This window comes from Bombina bombina, chromosome 4 (assembly GCF_027579735.1).
Source record: "Bombina bombina isolate aBomBom1 chromosome 4, aBomBom1.pri, whole genome shotgun sequence".
Lineage (NCBI taxonomy): Eukaryota > Metazoa > Chordata > Amphibia > Anura > Bombinatoridae > Bombina > Bombina bombina.
The window spans coordinates 952,161,109-952,179,062 of record NC_069502.1 but is presented as its reverse complement, the minus strand read 5'-3'; the positions used below and the strand labels follow the sequence as shown (position 1 = coordinate 952,179,062).

The window sequence follows — 17,954 nt, the reverse complement described above, 5'->3', positions numbered from 1 at the left end:
TGGATCTCTCTTCACCAAATGGCCAGGATTACATAGCCATATTAGAAGCTTACTCCACATACCCAGAAGTTACAAAACTGAGAAATACTTCTTCAGAAAAGGTATGTAACAAATTACGAGCAGTGTTTTCAAGGTATGCAATTCCAAATGTCTTAAAGTTCGTCAATGTCCCTTAGTTTTCATGTAAACATTTTCAAGCTTTTTTCTGAGCAGTTTGGATTTACTCGTATGACATCCAGCCCCAGGTATCGCCAGAGTAATGGATTAGCAGAGGCTGGAGTCAAAGTTATAAAGAGGTTGCTTGCAAAGGCTCGTTACTCAGGAGAGAATCCAAAAACAGCTTTACTTAACTATCAAGCTACACCACTGGAATGGGGAAAGTCTCCAGCAGGACTGCTTTTTGGCAGGCAGATAAAAACTAAATTACCTCAGTTGGCTCTTACCCAGTACCAAACTTCAAATTACACTAAATGTATTGGAAAAAGAAAGAGAACATCCGAAGAGAAGCTATGACAGGGGTGCAAAAGATCACAGTGAGCTGCATGTTGGGGATGTTGTGAAAGTCGGGACAGGACAAAACTGAGACAATAAAGCTATTGTAATGTGTAAAGTGGCAGTACGGTCATTTGAAGTGAAAACCACAGAAGGTTTAGTCCTCATACAAAATCTTACATTTACTGAAGAAACCAAAATGTGCAGGGTCCAGAATGCTTCCAGCAGTCATGGAATTGTTTAGTGATACAGACAAAATATTGGGGGCTGAAGATGAAAGAACACCACCTGACATATTGCCAGTTCATGAAGCTGACGTGGAAGAACTTGATAGAGTAGAGAGCATTCACAATGAACTAAATGACTCTGAAGAGTCTCTGTCAGAATCATCAATTGTTAACAGATATGCATCTAGTGGCAGAGCTATCAGAAAGCCACAAAGACTCATTGAGGAATGTTGAGAATTAGACTGGAAATATTCAATCTAAACTTGTCAGTTAGGTTTTTTATTTATTAGTTATTTGTTGTTGTCATGTTTGCTGTTATATTTATATTATTTGTTTTTGTTTCTAATAAGGAGAAGATGTGTTGAGTATCCTTTGCAATGAATTTCCATTATATCATTGCTACAGCAAGTGAGTTTAAGGGGCCCGGGGGCACAGGAAACAGGCAGAGTTCCAATGCTGCAGTCTTATCAGAGTTGTCTTGCACCTAGTCATGTAATAGTGATTGCAGAAAAGCAACCTGTTTCTCTCATCATCAGTTATAGATACAAGCAGACAACACATTAAGTGTAGGCCCCAAGGCAGAACACTGTGCGATCTCATCGCAGAAACTGTAGTGTTTCTGCAGAAAGACCGGCCGTGACAGTTAAAACAAAAAATTTAAAATTTGCCGGCAGGTCACTATTCTGTTTTATCTCAGTGTAAATATTTACTATGTTCCTCTCTTTTCAATTTCCTCCCCCTTCCTGAACTCCAGTGCTGTACAGCACATTGCAGAAAAGGTAAGTCAGGGCTTAACAAATTTATTCTAGGAGTCTAGGAGCCAAACAATATACTTAGGAGCCAGATTTAGGTTTTTAATAAATGTGTGTTAATGTGTGTGTTTGTATATGTGTGTGTATGCATATGTGTGTGTGTGTGTATGTATGCATATGTGTGTGTTTGTGTGTGTGTGTATATATATATATATATATATATATATATATATGTGTGTGTGTGTTTATGTATGCGTGTGTGTGTTTGTATATGTGTGTGTATGTGTGTGTGTGTTTGTATATATATGTGTGTGTATGCATGTGTATATGTGTGTGTTTGTGTTAATATTTGTGTATATGTATGTGTGTACATCAGCGAGGCTGTACATGAACCTGTCCTCATGCTGCGTTCTTTGCCCTTACTCAGTGTGCAACACTAGCTCCTCAGAGACACTGCAGAAAAATGTTCACAAAAAAAAAATCTCATTGCAGAAAATGTTCTGCCTCTGGGAGTGTAGGTTATTTCTCTTGACATGCAGTGAGAAGCTTACTGGCACATTGATCCTTATCTTGATCTGTAACATTTTAAGACATACAGTATAGTTTAAGAGAAAACTTCATAGGTAGGGAATGCTAGAATCAGTGATTAATAGTCTTGAAGGAACAATAAAGTCCAAATTAAACTTTCATGATTCAGATAGGGCATGCAATTTTAAACAGCTTTCCAATTTACTTTTATCATCAAATTTGTTTTGCTCTCTTGGTATTCTTAGTTGAAAGCTAAACCTAGGTATGCTCATATTCTAGTTTCTAAGCCCTTGAAGGCCACCTCATATCTGAATGTCCCACACAAATGAATAGTGGCACTACTTGGGCTTTTCCTCATTAGTTTATTTATCTGTATATTCACCTGTTTAATATATAGTAACTGTGTAAATGTATAGAGGAAATGGTGCTTGTGCACAAGCATCATATCTGAATGTGTTTGACAGTTTTTCACAGCTAGAGGACATTAGTTCATGTGTGCCATATTAGATAAAATTGTGCTCAGGCCCATGGAGTTATTTAAGAGTCGGCACTAATTGCCTGAAATTGAAGTCTGTCAAAAGATCTGAGATAAGGAGGCAGTCTGCAGAAGCTTAGGTACAAGGTAATCCCAGAGGTAAAAAGTATATTAATATAACAGTGCTGGTTATGCAAAACTGGGGATTGGTAAATAAAGGGGTTATCTATCTTTTAAACAAAATCATTTTTGGTGTTTACTGTCCCTTTAACCCCTTCATCCAAAAAGATGTGTATATATATGGCATCTGGTACTTTGGCTGTTGTACCGCACAACATATATATATATATATGTGTGTGTGTGTGTGTGTGTCTGAGCTTCAGGAAGCTCCTGCAGTACAGCCGAGAGCTAGAGTTCCTGAGCTCTAGGCATCTGCCTGCATATGGAACCGGAGCGTGATCGGTGCTACGGATCCATATGAGGGCAGATGCCTGATAGTTACAGACGGTGACACTGTGTGTGTCACCGTCTTTAACGATTGTTGCTGGTGTTGGCAGGTGGTGTAGGCGGGTGGTGGGTGGGCGGTCCAACTACAGAGAAAAAAAATAAAGAGTCAGGGAGGGATGGGGCAGCTACACTACAGAAAAATGTGTGGGGGTCCCTAACTTGCAGGGGTGGTGGTGGGACCCTACTACACTACAGAAAAAAGAAAAAAAAAATATTTAAAAAAAACAGTAAAAAAAAAGTGGTTTTATTAGGTTTAGACAGTTGCCAGTACCTAAGATTGCGGCACTTGTTAGTGGGGGTAGAGTTAGACAGCTGTTTGGGAGGTTGAAGGGTAAGGGGGGTACCCTACCCTGCAGAAAAAAATGAAAAAATTAATTAAAAAAGCCTTACAATTTTATATTAAATTTTATATACTTAAGGGAGGGAAGAGAGCTGTTTGGGAGGGATCAGGGGGTGGGAAGTGTGCAGGTGGGAGGGTAATCTCTACACGAACGCTAAAATTAACCTTTCAAGCTTTATAATTAATACCTTCACTACAATTAGCGGCCTTCTAAATACCAAAACACAATAGCAAAGCCGTATATCTATTTTTCTGAACAAAATGGATCCCAGAGAAGCTTTTACAAACATTGTTGTCATGATTGCACAAGCAGTATGTAAATAACTACAGTAAGAAACCCAAAATTTGTGAAAAAATTTACTATTTTTTTTTTTTTATTTGATTGCATTTAATGGTGAAATGGTGGCATGAAATATACCAAAATGGACCTAGATCACTACCTTGGGTTGTCTTTTTAATATTTAAATATATATAGTTTTGACAGATCAATTAAAAAAAAAAAAGGCTCTATTTTGTTTAAATGGAGTGTTAGCAAAAATGATAAAAACTCTCCGATATTTTGGGCAGGTTTTTCTCGGAAAGTCCCTGTAGTGAAGGGGTTAATATGAAGAAGTTTATCTGAGCAGACGCTATGCTTAATGATCAGTTGATAATAGAGCTGCAACAACTAATCGTCATAATCGATAATAATTGATTATGAAAATAGTTGTCAACGAATCTCTTAATCGATTAGTTGGTTTGCAATTAGTTGGTCTGTGCACAAGTCCAGCTGCTTCATAACACTGAGCTCCTGCACATGGTATTGTGTTTTATGGTTATGCCCTTAGCCTAAATGACGTCTACAGACGTCTACTTTTCACATTTTCAGGACAGTATACGTTTACAACTACCCCTGGCTTATGTGTAACCCAGATATAATAGTCATCATTTGGATTGTTTACATTAAATCTTGTGATTTGGAACTATGCTTTTCATTATATAGTGCCAAGCTTGTTGTTTACACCTTGCCCCTAGATTGATGGGAGTTATTTAAATTGATGTGTACTATTATCTGTTTGCACAATTATTAGCGTATTGCTTGCTATTGCTGATTATATGTACTGTATAAATAAATGTGTAAGGCTAGGTCCTGTTATTAATATACAGTCCTTAGCACTTTTAATTTTGTATTTTATTGTTTTTTTTAAATTTTTTAATAAATTGTGATATGTACGAGATTCAACCTTTATAAGTATATATTCGTTATTTTTAGAGCGGACTAGATATTTCCCCTAACCTTATAGCTGGTTATTTACCATTGCATATAGATTTTCAAGATATTTTTATGTTAGAATGAAGTCAAGAGTTACTTTATTGAGAGGCCCCTTGCCAAGGTAGAAAACACTTCGCATTGGTGAAGAGCTAACAAAGATAAATATCACACTTTGGTGAAATTGGCAAAACCCTACTTATACACCTCAACAGCCTTTTCTCTGCTGCAGGAAATATAGCTGCAAACAGAGAAACAGCCTTAGCCAGAAGCATGTGGACATGTTGAGATAGAGTCTAACTCTTTCTAGTTCTACCTCTTTTCAAACAGTTTGTGTTTTTGTTTTGATTAATTATAAAACTGTGCTCTGCTGCTTAACCCCTTAATGACCGCAGCACTTTTCCATTTTCTGTCCGTTTGGGACCAAGGCTATTTTTACATTTTTGCGGTGTTTGTGTTTAGCTGTAATTTTCCTCTTACTCATTTACTGTACCCACACATATTATATACCGTTTTTCTCGCCATTAAATTGACTTTCAAAAGATACCATAATTTTCATCATATCTTATAATTTACTATAAAAAACATTATAAAATATGAGGAAAAAATGGAAAAAAAACACATTTTTTCTAACTTTGACCCCCAAAATCTGTTACACATCTACAACCACCAAAAAACACCCATGCTAAATAGTTTCTAAATTTTGTCCTGAGTTTAGAAATACCCAATGTTTACATGTTCTTTGCTTTTTTTGCAAGTTTATAGGGCCATAAATACAAGTAGCACTTTGCTATTTCCAAACCACTTTTTTTCAAAATTAGCGCTAGTTACATTGGAACACTAATATCTTTCAGGAATCCCTGAATATCCATTGACATGTATATATTTTTTTTTAGAAGACATCCCAAAGTATTGATCTAGGCCCATTTTGGTATATTTCATGCCACCATTTCACCGCCAAATGCGATCAAATAAAAAATTTTTTTCACTTTTTCACAAATTTTTTCACAAACTTTAGGTTTCTCACTGAAATTATTTACAAACAACTTATGCAATTATAGCATAAATGGTTGTAAATGCTTCTCTGGGATCCCCTTTGTTCAGAAATAGCAGACATATATGGCTTTGGCTTTGCTTTTTGGTAATTAGAAGGCTGCTAAATGCCCCTGCGCAAAATACGCGTATTATGCCCAGCAGTGAAGGGGTTAATTAGGGAGCATGTAGGGAGCTTCTAGGGTTAATTTTAGCTTTAGTGTAGTGTAGTAGACAACCCCAAGTATTGATATAGGCCCATTTTGGTATATTTCATGCCACCATTTCACCGCCAAATGCGATCAAATTAAAAAAAACGTTAATTTTTTCACAATTTTAGGTTTCTCACTGAAATTATTTACAAACAGCTTGTGCAATTATGGCACAAATGGTTGTAAATGCTTCTCTGGGATGCCCTTTGTTCAGAAATAGCAGACATATATGACTTTGGCGTTGCTTTTTGGTAATTAGAAAGTCGCTAAATGCTGCTGCGCATCACACGTGTATTATGGCTAGCAGTGAAGGGGTTAATTAGGTAGTGTGTAGGGAGCTTGCAGGGTTAATTTTAGCTTTAGTGTAGAGTTCAGCCTCCCACCTGACACATCCCACCCCCTGATCCCTCCCAAACAGCTCCCTTCCCTCCCCCACCCAACTATTGTCCCCGCCATCTTAAGTACTGGAAGAAAGTCTGCCAGTACTAAAATAAAAGATTTTTTTTTTTTTTAAAGAAAAAAAAAAAAGCATATTTACATATGCTGTGTTTAGGATCCCCCCTTAGCCCCCAACCTCCCTGATCCCCCCCAAAACAGCTCTCTAAGCCTCCCCCTCTGCCTTATTGGGGGCCATCTTGGGTACTGGCAGCTGTCTGCCAGTACCCATTTTGCACAATCAAATGTTTATTTCTTTTTTATTTTTTTTATTTTTTCTGTAGTGTAGCTTCCCCCCCCACGGACCAACCCCCACCACTTAAATAACGAATAAGGTTTTTTTAAAAAAATTACTGGTCCCACTTTTATTTTGGGACACATTTTTTTCTGTAGTGCAGCGGTCCCAACCCGGTCCCTGCCCTGGCCCGCGCGCGCCCCCTCGTGCACGTGCGCGCGCGCCCGGACTTGCACGCCCACGATCCCGCCCCCCTCCACATGACCAGGGCCATCGATGGCCGCCACCCACCTCCCACACCGGCTCCCACCCACCAACGATACCGGCCATCGATGTCCGGTGCAGAGAGGGCCACAGAGTGGCTCTCTCTGCATCGGATGGCCATCTAAGGTTATTACAGGATGCCTCCATATCGAGGCATCACTGCAATAACCGGAAAGCAGCTGGAAGCGAGCAGGATCGCTTCCAGCTGCTTTCCACACCGAGGACGTGCAGGGTACGTTCTCAGGCATTAACTGCCTTTTTTCTGAGGACGTACCCTGCACGTCCTCGGTCATTAAGGGGTTAAAAATTGAAGAAACAGTTGTGTTAATGTAAAGTTTTAGTCTGAAGTTTATATTTGTAACACTCATTATGTGGATTTTATTTAAAACATATAAAACTATTATTGATACTCTTTTTATCCGATTAGTCGATTAATCGGAAAAATAATCGGCCGATTAATCGATTATGAAAATAATCGTTAGTTGCAGCCCTAGTTGATAATGATGATCAATTTTTTGTTTTCATTTGCTTGTTTTTTCACATGCATTGTGAACAGAGCCTCACATTTTATATACCGTCACATTGCTGGTAAATCGCCAGGGATATTACCAAAATTAAAATGCATATTGCCATGCATATACTAAAATGTATTTAATGTATGACAAGGAAAGTTTTTATGCACTTTTCCCTCAATAATGTAGCTTTGAAACTTAAAGGGATAGGAATGTCAAAATTAAAATTGCACGATTCAGATAGAGCATGTCATTTTAAGACACTTTTAAATTCACTTCTATTTTCAAATGGGCTTTGTTCTTTTTCGTATCCCTTGTTGAAAAAGAAAATGCACATATCCTACACTAGTGGGATCTAGCTGCTGATTGGTGCCTGCACACATTTATCTCTTGTGATTGGCTAACTAGATGTGTTCAGCTGGTTACCAGTAGTGCATTGCTGCTCCGTCAGATAATAGAAGTAAATTGGAAAGTTGATTAAAATTGTATGTTCTATCCAAATCATGAAAGAAAATTTTGTGTTTTCCTGTACCTTTGTATATATCATATTTAATTCATATTTTTGTATGAATGCTTTCAGTCATTTGGAATTATTATTTTTTTACTTTTAGGAAGTGAGAGCTTTTCTGAATTGCTGCTGAAATTCAAAGAAATGAAGATGCCAGTTCGAGCATTATTGAGGCTTGCCCCCATATTGCTGGTCAATCCAAAGTCTATGGTAACCTGAGCAGTGGGGATATTTCACATGAGACCCGCGCCAACCTGAAGCATTGTAGAGGAGCATGCCTGGGGCATTGTTTTGTTTAACTTTATGATGAAGAACTCCCATCGTTTGCAGACTTCTGCAATACATTAGGCATAGGATGTGAACCTGCAGTTATTGTTTTTATTTTTTTCTTGTCTTAAATGATTAAGTATCTTATTGCAAGATGACAACACAGTGTAATGTAACAAGGACATTTTTGTAAATAAAATTTGTTTAAATAAAATGTAACCTTAGCTATTATTGGCATATGTATATTTATGTATTTGTGTGTGTGATTTGTATGTATGTGTATATAGAAATGATAGATTTTGACAGCAGTTAAGAAACATAGGCCCAGCAAGTTTGCCCAATTTTTTCTAAAAGTGTAAACTTATCTATTTCGTAGGATAGCCTTATGCTTATCCCAGGCATTCTTAAACTCACCCACAGTGTTTGTCATTACGACCTTTTGTGGAAGTTTATTCCATGAATCAATCACCGTTTCTGTAAATTACTCCTGTATCTACTACCCTTCAGCTAGAGATCATGACCCCTTGTTCTTGAATTTTTCTTTTTATGAAAAATACAGCCTCCGCTTTACCAAGCCCTTAAATATACTTGAAAGTTGCTATCATATTACCTCTTTCCCTTCTCTCCTCTATGCTATACTTATTTAGGTTATTGAGCCTCTCTTGGTACGTTTTAATTTTTAGTCCTTTTACCATTTTGGTAGCCCTCATTTGCACAGATTGTAGTTTGTTTATATCCTTCTGGAGATATGGCCTCCAGAACTGCACCCAATACTCAAGATGGTGCGTAACTAATAATCTGTAAAGTGGCATAAGAACCTTACTATTTCTGCTGCAAATACCTCTACCAATACATCCAAGCATTCTGCTGGCCTTACTCACTGCAATACTGCATTGTTTGCTAAACTTTAAATCAACTGAAATAATAATTCCCGTAAAGTGTCATTGAGTCTGTAATTAACGTTTTGAATTTTGTTCCTAAATGCATAATGTAACAGTTTGCCGTGTTAACCTTTAGATCCCAGTCATTTGTCCACTTCTCATTTTGTCTAGCCCCCCTGGAACATCTACTCTATTACAAATTTTTGTATCACCTGCAAACAGACATACTTTCCCATGTAGCCCTTTGCTGATATTTATGATAAATATGTTAAAGAAACTGGCCTGTAGTTACCAGATTCTTCCCTACTGCCCTTTTTATGAAGCAGTACTACATTCGCTATTCTCCAATATTAGTTTTATTAGGTAGTTTGTGATGTTGGGGTTGGCGGATTTAGGGGTTAATACTTTATTACTTGTGGTGTGGGTTTGATGGCGGATATAGGGGTTAATAGTTTAATTAGGCATATTGCGTTGTGGGGGGGTTGTCGGATTAGGGGTTAACACTTTTATTCGTTCCGATGTGGGTTTGATAGCGAATATAGGGGTTTTATACGTGTTTTTGGGAGGCCGGTTAGTTTAAGGGATATTTTATGTTTTTTTTATTATTCTAAGGCACCGGCAGTTTCTAAAGTGCCGTAAGTCAATAGCACTAAGAGCTTAGTTATAGCTCTCTCCAATGTGAGTATTGTTCCCTGTGGGATTGGATTATTTGCACTTTTGTTGTTTTGTATTATAGGTATTTGAGTGCTAGCAGTTTATTAGCAATCACCTAATTTTGATGTTTTAATATTAGATTTAATGCTTACAAACAGTGATACAGTTTCAGATGTGTCTGTAGGTGAGAATTTAGGATTGATCATCAATCTGTTTGATTTAGTATTCATGTGCAGACACTGTCCACCAAAACCAGGGGTTTTATACGTGTTTTTGGGAGGCCGGTTAGTTTAAGGGATATTTTATGTTTTTTTTATTATTCTAAGGCACCGGCAGTTTCTAAAGTGCCGTAAGTCAATAGCGGCTCCAGAAATGTGTATATACGCTCATTTCTGGACATCATAAAACTTCCTAAAGTTTTAGACTTTAGGAAGACTGATTTTCATACATGGGAGAATACGTAAAGGAATAGTCTAGTCAAAATTAAACTTTCATGATTTAGATAGAGCATGCGATTTTAAGCAACTTTCTACTTTACTCCTATTATCAATTTTTCTTCAACCGTTCTCTTGGTATCTTTATTTGAATGTAAGCTTAGGAGCCAGCCCATTTTTGGTTCAGAACCTGGGTAGCACTTGCTGATTGGTGGCTATATTCAGACACCAATCAGAAAGCGATACCCAGGTGCTGAACCTAAAATGGGCCGGGTTCTATGCTTATATTATTGCTTTTTCAAATAAAGATACCAAGAGAACAAAGAAAACATTATTAGAAAGTTCCTTAAAATTGCGTGCTCTATCTAAATCATGAAACTTTAATTTGGACTAGATTATTCCTTTAACTATTTAAAAGGGCAAATTTATTATGGGGGCTCAAGAACAGTGGGTGCCATTTTAGATGCAACCGCATACTGTTTTAGACATGTCTGTAAAAGTTTTCCAAAGAAAGGACAGACACACACAGTCAGACACTGATTTGCAAATATGGAGACTCCAGTAAAATTGAAAACAGTTGATGGTAGAATAGCGGAAGGAGATAAGCAAATTGCAGACTGTCTCAATGATTACATCTTTTCTGTTTTCACAAAAAATTGTTAAGATAGAATGTCTATATTAAGGGATGCTACAAAAAAATGTAAATGAGCTTAGCATTAAACTTTTTACAGAGGATGAGGTTTTGTTTGAATTATCAAAAATAAATGTAAAAAGTCAGTGGGTTCTGATATTCAGTCAAGGGTTTTAACCCCTTAAGGACATTTTTCAATTTCCTTCCCTTAAGGACCAGGGCTATTTTTACATTTCTGCGGTGTTTGTGTTTAGCTGTAATTTTTCTCTTACTCATTTACTGTACCCACACATATTGGGCGAGATTACATATACGCCGCCTGTAATTTTACATCGCACATCGGGGTATCCAATAAACCCCGCTGGCAGTTCATAAAGTGCCGTAAGTCGGATAAACTAGCGATGTCCAGAAATGAGCGTATATACACATTTCTGGAGCCGCTATTGACTTACGGCACTTTAGAAACTGCCGGTGCCTTAGAATAATAAAAAAAACATAAAATATCCCTTAAACTAACCGGCCTCCCAAAAACACGTATAAAACCCCTGGTTTTGGTGGACAGTGTCTGCACATGAATACTAAATCAAACAGATTGATGATCAATCCTAAATTCTCACCTACAGACACATCTGAAACTGTATCACTGTTTGTAAGCATTAAATCTAATATTAAAACATAAAAATTAGGTGATTGCTAATAAACTGCTAGCACTCAAATACCTATAATACAAAACAACAAAAGTGCAAATAATCCAATCCCACAGGGAACAATACTCACATTGGAGAGAGCTATAACTAAGCTCTTAGTGATGTAGCAGGTAGGTATAAAGCCCCATGGCTCACAAGGATACTCCCAGGATATAGTAGTTAAAATATTTTATTAAAAACAAGGACAGAAAAACAGACTGTATTAGATACTAAATGGGCATAAGACAAACCCGGCAAACAGCTTTACAATTTGCAATCACCCGGAAGCACTTAAGTTCTGACCGTTCGGTAATACAAATGTCCATATATGTCCACAAAAATATCCTTGCTTTTCTTTTTAAAGACACAAGTCCACGGATTTCATCCTTACTTGTGGGATATTCACCTCCTGGTCAGCAGGAGGCAAAGAGCAGCACAGCAGAGCTGCTATATATAGCTCATCCCTTCCACTCCAGTCATTCTCTTTGCCTACGTTAGTGATAGGAAAAGGTAAAGTGAGGTGTTAGTTATAGATTCTTCAATCAAGTGTTTATTATTTTAAAGTAGTGCCAGAGTGGGCTACTTTGTTCTAGGGTGTAGCCGTAGTCATATCAGTCTGTACAGTAGAGCATTTGGTGGCTTTAGAGCAATGGGAACTTGTGGGACATAATTCTCACTGCGCCTCCCATATACTGTTGCTGACCTAACCTAGAAAAATCTGAGGGATATGTCTCAGTGTTTTCTTTTAATTCACAGGTCCATGTGAAGGAATGGGACTTCACACACCTGGGAGCTGCCTTTGCTGTCGGGCAGAATGTGAGGTAAGTGCCGATTTTTATTCTGGGGTTAAAAGAATAAAGAAAAACTCAGAAGTATTTGGCAACTCACATTGTGAATAGGAAATATAAGGAAGCCCTTGGTGGAAGGTATGGGCACTTTACATTTTATTCAGGTATGATTTCTCCTTTATGTTTAGGAGATTATAGTTGACAGCTACACGCAGGACAATCAATTGTCACACATCTCCCGGTGGTGGCATAGTTAGACATACTGCCCGGGAGATGACTGTTCTGACATTGCTCTCAGCGAGCGTAATTGGGCTTTAATTTTACTGTGCTTGTTATTAGTAATTCTCCTTTTCTTTCATGTAATTAGCAAGAGTCCATGAGCTAGTGACGTATGGGATATACATTCCTACCAGGAGGGGCAAAGTTTCCCAAACCTCAAAATGCCTATAAATACACCCCTCACCACACCCACAAATCAGTTTTACAAACTTTGCCTCCTATGGAGGTGGTGAAGTAAGTTTGTGCTAGATTCTACGTTGATATGCGCACCGCAGCAGGTTGGAGCCCGGTTTTCCTCTCAGCGTGCAGTGAATGTCAGAGGGATGTGAGGAGAGTATTGCCTATTTGAATTCAATGATCTCCTTCTACGCGGTCTATTTCATAGGTTCTCTGTTATCGGTCGTAGAGATTAATCTCTTACCTCCCTTTTCAGATCGACGATATACTCTTATATATATACCATTACCTCTACTGATTTTCGTTTCAGTACTGGTTTGGCTTTCTACAACATGTAGATGAGTGTCCTGGGGTAAGTAAGTCTTATTTTCTGTGACACTCTAAGCTATGGTTGGGCACTTTTTTATAAAGTTCTAAATATATGTATTCAAACATTTATTTGCCTTGACTCAGGATGTTCAACATTCCTTATTTCAGACAGTCAGTTTCATATTTGGGATAATGCATATGAATAAATCAATTTTTTCTTACCTTAAAATTTGACTTTTTCCCTGTGGGCTGTTAGGCTCGCGGGGGCTGAAAATGCTTCATTTTATTGCGTCATTCTTGGCGCTGACTTTTTTGGCACAAAAAAATTTTCTGTTTCCGGCGTCATACGTGTCGCCGGAAGTTGCGTAATTTTTGACGTTTTTTTGCGTCAAAAGTGTCGACATTCCGGATGTGGCGTCATTTTTGGCGCCAAAAGCATTTAGGCGCCAAATAATGTGGGCGTTTTTTTTGGCGCTAAAAAAATATGGGCGTCACTATTGTCTCCACATTATTTAAGTCTCATTATTTATTGCTTCTGGTTGCTAGAAGCTTGTTCACTGGCATTTTTTCCCATTCCTGAAACTGTCATTTAAGGAATTTGATCAATTTTGCTTTATATGTTGTTTTTTCTATTACATATTGCAAGATGTCCCACGTTGAAACTGAGTCAGAAGATACTTCTGGAAAATCGCTGCCTGGTGCTGGAGCTACCAAAGCTAAGTGTATCTGCTGTAAACTTATGGTATCTGTTCCTCCAGCTGTTGTTTGTACTGATTGTCATGACAAACTTGTTAATGCAGATAATATTTCCTTTAGTACTGTTAGATTACCTGTTGCTGTTCCGTCAACATCTAATACTCAGAGTGTTCCTGATAACATAAGAGATTTTGTTTCTAAATCCATTAAGAAGGCTATGTCTGTTATTCCTCCTTCTAGTAAACGTAAAAAGTCTTTTAAAACTTCTCATTTTTCAGATGAATTTTTAAATGAACATCATCATTCTGATTCTGATAATGGTTCTTCTGGTTCAGAGGATTCTGTCTCAGAGGTTGATGCTGATAAATCTTCATTTCTTCTGTTATGTGTGATCAGTCCACGGGTCATCATTACTTCTGGGATATAACTCCTCCCCAACAGGAAATGCAAGAGGATTCACCCAGCAGAGCTGCATATAGCTCCTCCCCTCTACGTCAGTCCCAGTCATTCTCTTGCACCCAACGACTAGATAGGATGTGTGAGAGGACTATGGTGATTATACTTAGTTTTTATGACTTCAATCAAAAGTTTGTTATTTTACAATAGCACCGGAGCGTGTTATTACTTCTCTGGCAGAGTTTGAGGAAGAATCTGCCAGAGTTTTTTACTATGATTTTAACCGGAGTTGTTAAGATCATATTGCTGTTCTCGGCCATCTGAGGGAGGTAAAGGCTTCAGATCAGGGGACAGCGGGCAGATGAATCTGCATTGAGGTATGTAGCAGTTTTTATTTTCTGAATGGAATTGATGAGAAAATCCTGCCATACCGTTAAAATGACATGTATGTATACACTTCAGTATTCTGGGGATGGTATTTCACCGGAACTACTCTGTTAAAGGTCACTAATCCTTTTAATAACTATTTATCATGTTAAACGTTTTTGCTGGAATGTAGAATCGTTTACATTGCTGAGGTACTGTGTGAATAAATATTTGGGCATTATTTTCCACTTGGCAGCCTTTTTTGCTTTTATTTGTGACAGTTTCGTTTCTCTTCACTGCTGTGTGGGAAAGGGAGGGGCCGTTTTTGGCGCTCTTTGCTACGCATCAAAAAAAAAAAAAAAAAAAAAAAAAAAATTCCAGTCAGTTACTTTTATATTTCCTGCATGATCCGGTTCATTTCTGACAGATCTCAGGGGTCTTCAAACTTCTTTGAAGGGAGGTAAATTCTCTCAGCAGAGCTGTGAGAATTCTTATAGTGACTGTGAATAAAAACGTTGCTTTGTATTTTTTATGTTATTTTACTAATGGGAACAAACCTTTGCTAAAAGTTGTGTTGTTTTAAAGTTTGATGCTATAACTGTTTTTTCAGTTCATTATTCAACTGTCATTTAATCGTTTAGTACCTCTTTGAGGCACAGTACGTTTTTGCTAAAAAAGATTATAACCAAGTTGTAAGTTTTTTGCTAGTGTGTTAAACATGTCTGACTCAGAGGAAGATATCTGTGTCATTTGTTCCAATGCCAAGGTGGAGCCCAATAGAAATTTATGTACTAACTGTATTGATGCTACTTTAAATAAAAGTCAATCTGTACAATGTGAACAAATTTCACCAAACAGCGAGGGGAGAGTTATGCCGACTAACTCGCCTCACGCGGCAGTACCTGCATCTCCCGCCCGGGAGGTGCGTGATATTATGGCGCCTAGTACATCTGGGCGGCCATTACAGATAACATTACAAGATATGGCTACTGTTATGACTGAAGTTTTGTCTAAATTACCAGAACTAAGAGGCAAGCGTGATCACTCTGGGGTGAGAACAGAGTGCGCTGACAATGCTAGGGCCATGTCTGATACTGCGTCACAGCTCGCAGAGCATGAGGACGGAGAGCTTCATTCTGTGGGTGACGGTTCTGATCCAAACAGATTGGACTCAGATATTTCAAATTTTAAATTTAAATTGGAGAACCTCCGTGTATTACTAGGGGAGGTCTTAGCAGCTCTCAACGATTGTAACACCGTTGCAATACCAGAGAAACTGTGCAGGTTGGATAAATACTTTGCGGTACCGGCGAGTACTGAAGTTTTTCCTATACCTAAGAGACTAACTGAAATTGTTACTAAGGAGTGGGATAGACCCGGTGTGCCGTTCTCACCCCCTCCAATATTTAGAAAGATGTTTCCAATAGACGCCACCACTCGGGACTTATGGCAAACGGTCCCCAAGGTGGAGGGAGCAGTTTCTACTTTAGCTAAGCGTACCACTATCCCGGTGGAGGATAGCTGTGCTTTCTCAGATCCAATGGATAAAAAATTAGAGGGTTACCTTAAGAAAATGTTTGTTCAACAAGGTTTTATATTGCAACCCCTTGCATGTATCGCGCCGATTACGGCTGCGGCAGCATTTTGGATTGAGTCGCTGGAAGAGAACCTTAGTTCATCTACGCTAGACGACATTACGGACAGGCTTAGAGTCCTTAAACTAGCTAATTCTTTCATTTCGGAGGCCGTAGTACATTTAACCAAACTTACGGCTAAGAACTCAGGATTCGCCATACAGGCACGTAGGGCGCTGTGGCTAAAATCATGGTCAGCAGATGTTACTTCTAAGTCCAAATTACTTAATATACCTTTCAAGGGGCAGTCTTTATTTGGGCCCGGTTTGAAAGAAATTATCGCTGACATTACAGGAGGTAAGGGCCACGCCCTACCCCAAGACAAAGCCAAAGCTAAGGCTAGACAGTCTAATTTTCGTCCCTTTCGGAATTTCAAAACAGGAGCAGCATCAACCTCCACTGCACCAAAACAGGAAGGAGCTGTTGCTCGTTACAGGCAAGGCTGGAAGCCTAACCAGGCCTGGAACAAGAGCAAGCAGGCCAGGAAACCTGCTGCTGCCCCAAAGACAGCATGAACCGAGAGCCCCCGATCCGGGACCGGATCTAGTGGGGGGCAGACTCTCTCTCTTCGCCCAGGCCTGGGCAAGAGATGTTCAGGATCCCTGGGCACTAGAGATCATATCTCAGGGATACCTTCTAGACTTCAAATTATCTCCCCCAAGAGGGAGATTTCATCTGTCAAGGTTGTCAACAAACCAGATAAAGAAAGAAGCGTTTCTACGCTGCGTACAAGATCTGTTATTAATGGGAGTGATCCATCCGGTTCCGCGGTCGGAACAAGGGCAAGGGTTCTACTCAAACCTGTTTGTGGTTCCCAAAAAAGAGGGAACTTTCAGGCCAATCTTAGATTTAAAGATTCTAAACAAATTCTTAAGAGTTCCATCGTTCAAAATGGAAACTATTCGGACAATTTTACCCATGATCCAAGAGGGTCAGTACATGACCACTGTGGATTTAAAGGATGCTTACCTTCACATTCCGATCCACAAAGATCATCACCGGTATCTAAGGTTTGCCTTCTTAGACAGGCACTACCAGTTTGTAGCTCTTCCATTCGGATTGGCTACGGCTCCAAGAATCTTCACAAAGGTTCTGGGTGCCCTTCTGGCGGTACTAAGACCGCGAGGGATTTCGGTAGCTCCGTACCTAGACGACATTCTAATACAAGCTTCAAGCTTTCAAACTGCCAAGTCTCATACAGAGTTAGTTCTGGCATTTCTAAGGTCGCATGGATGGAAAGTGAACGAAAAGAAGAGTTCTCTCTTTCCTCTCACAAGAGTTCCATTCTTGGGGACTCTTATAGATTCTGTAGAAATGAAGATTTACCTGACAGAAGACAGGTTAACAAAGCTTCAAAATGCATGCCGTGTCCTTCATTCCATTCAACACCCGTCAGTAGCTCAATGCATGGAGGTGATCGGCTTAATGGTAGCGGCAATGGACATAGTACCTTTTGCACGCCTACATCTCAGACCGCTGCAATTATGCATGCTAAGTCAGTGGAACGGGGATTACTCAGATTTGTCCCCTACTCTGAATCTAAATCAAGAGACCAGAAATTCTCTTCTATGGTGGCTTTATCGGCCACACCTGTCCAGGGGGATGCCATTCAGCAGGCCAGACTGGACAATTGTAACAACAGACGCCAGCCTACTAGGTTGGGGCGCTGTCTGGAATTCTCTAAAGGCTCAGGGACTATGGAATCAGGAGGAGAGTCTCCTGCCAATAAACATTCTGGAATTGAGAGCGGTTCTCAATGCCCTTCTGGCCTGGCCCCAGTTAACAACTCGGGGGTTCATCAGGTTTCAGTCGGACAACATCACGACTGTAGCTTACATCAACCATCAGGGAGGGACAAGAAGCTCCCTAGCAATGATGGAAGTATCAAAGATAATTCGCTGGGCAGAGTCTCACTCTTGCCACCTGTCAGCAATCCACATCCCGGGAGTGGAGAACTGGGAGGCGGATTTCTTGAGTCGCCAGACTTT

General features: G+C 39.2%; 1 protein-coding gene across 1 annotated transcript in view; it reads left to right on the top strand.

Moving 5' to 3' along the window:
- The window catches only part of ANAPC1 (anaphase promoting complex subunit 1), a 592,717-nt gene extending 584,451 nt beyond the window's left edge, over window positions 1–8,266 (top strand). Inside the window, exon 44 of the mRNA XM_053712607.1 lies at window positions 7,872–8,266. Coding sequence (XP_053568582.1) covers window positions 7,872–7,987 — 116 coding nt within the window. The 3' untranslated portion in view covers window positions 7,988–8,266. The remainder of the gene's footprint in view (window positions 1–7,871) is intronic.
- Window positions 8,267–17,954: the final 9,688 nt, after the last annotated feature.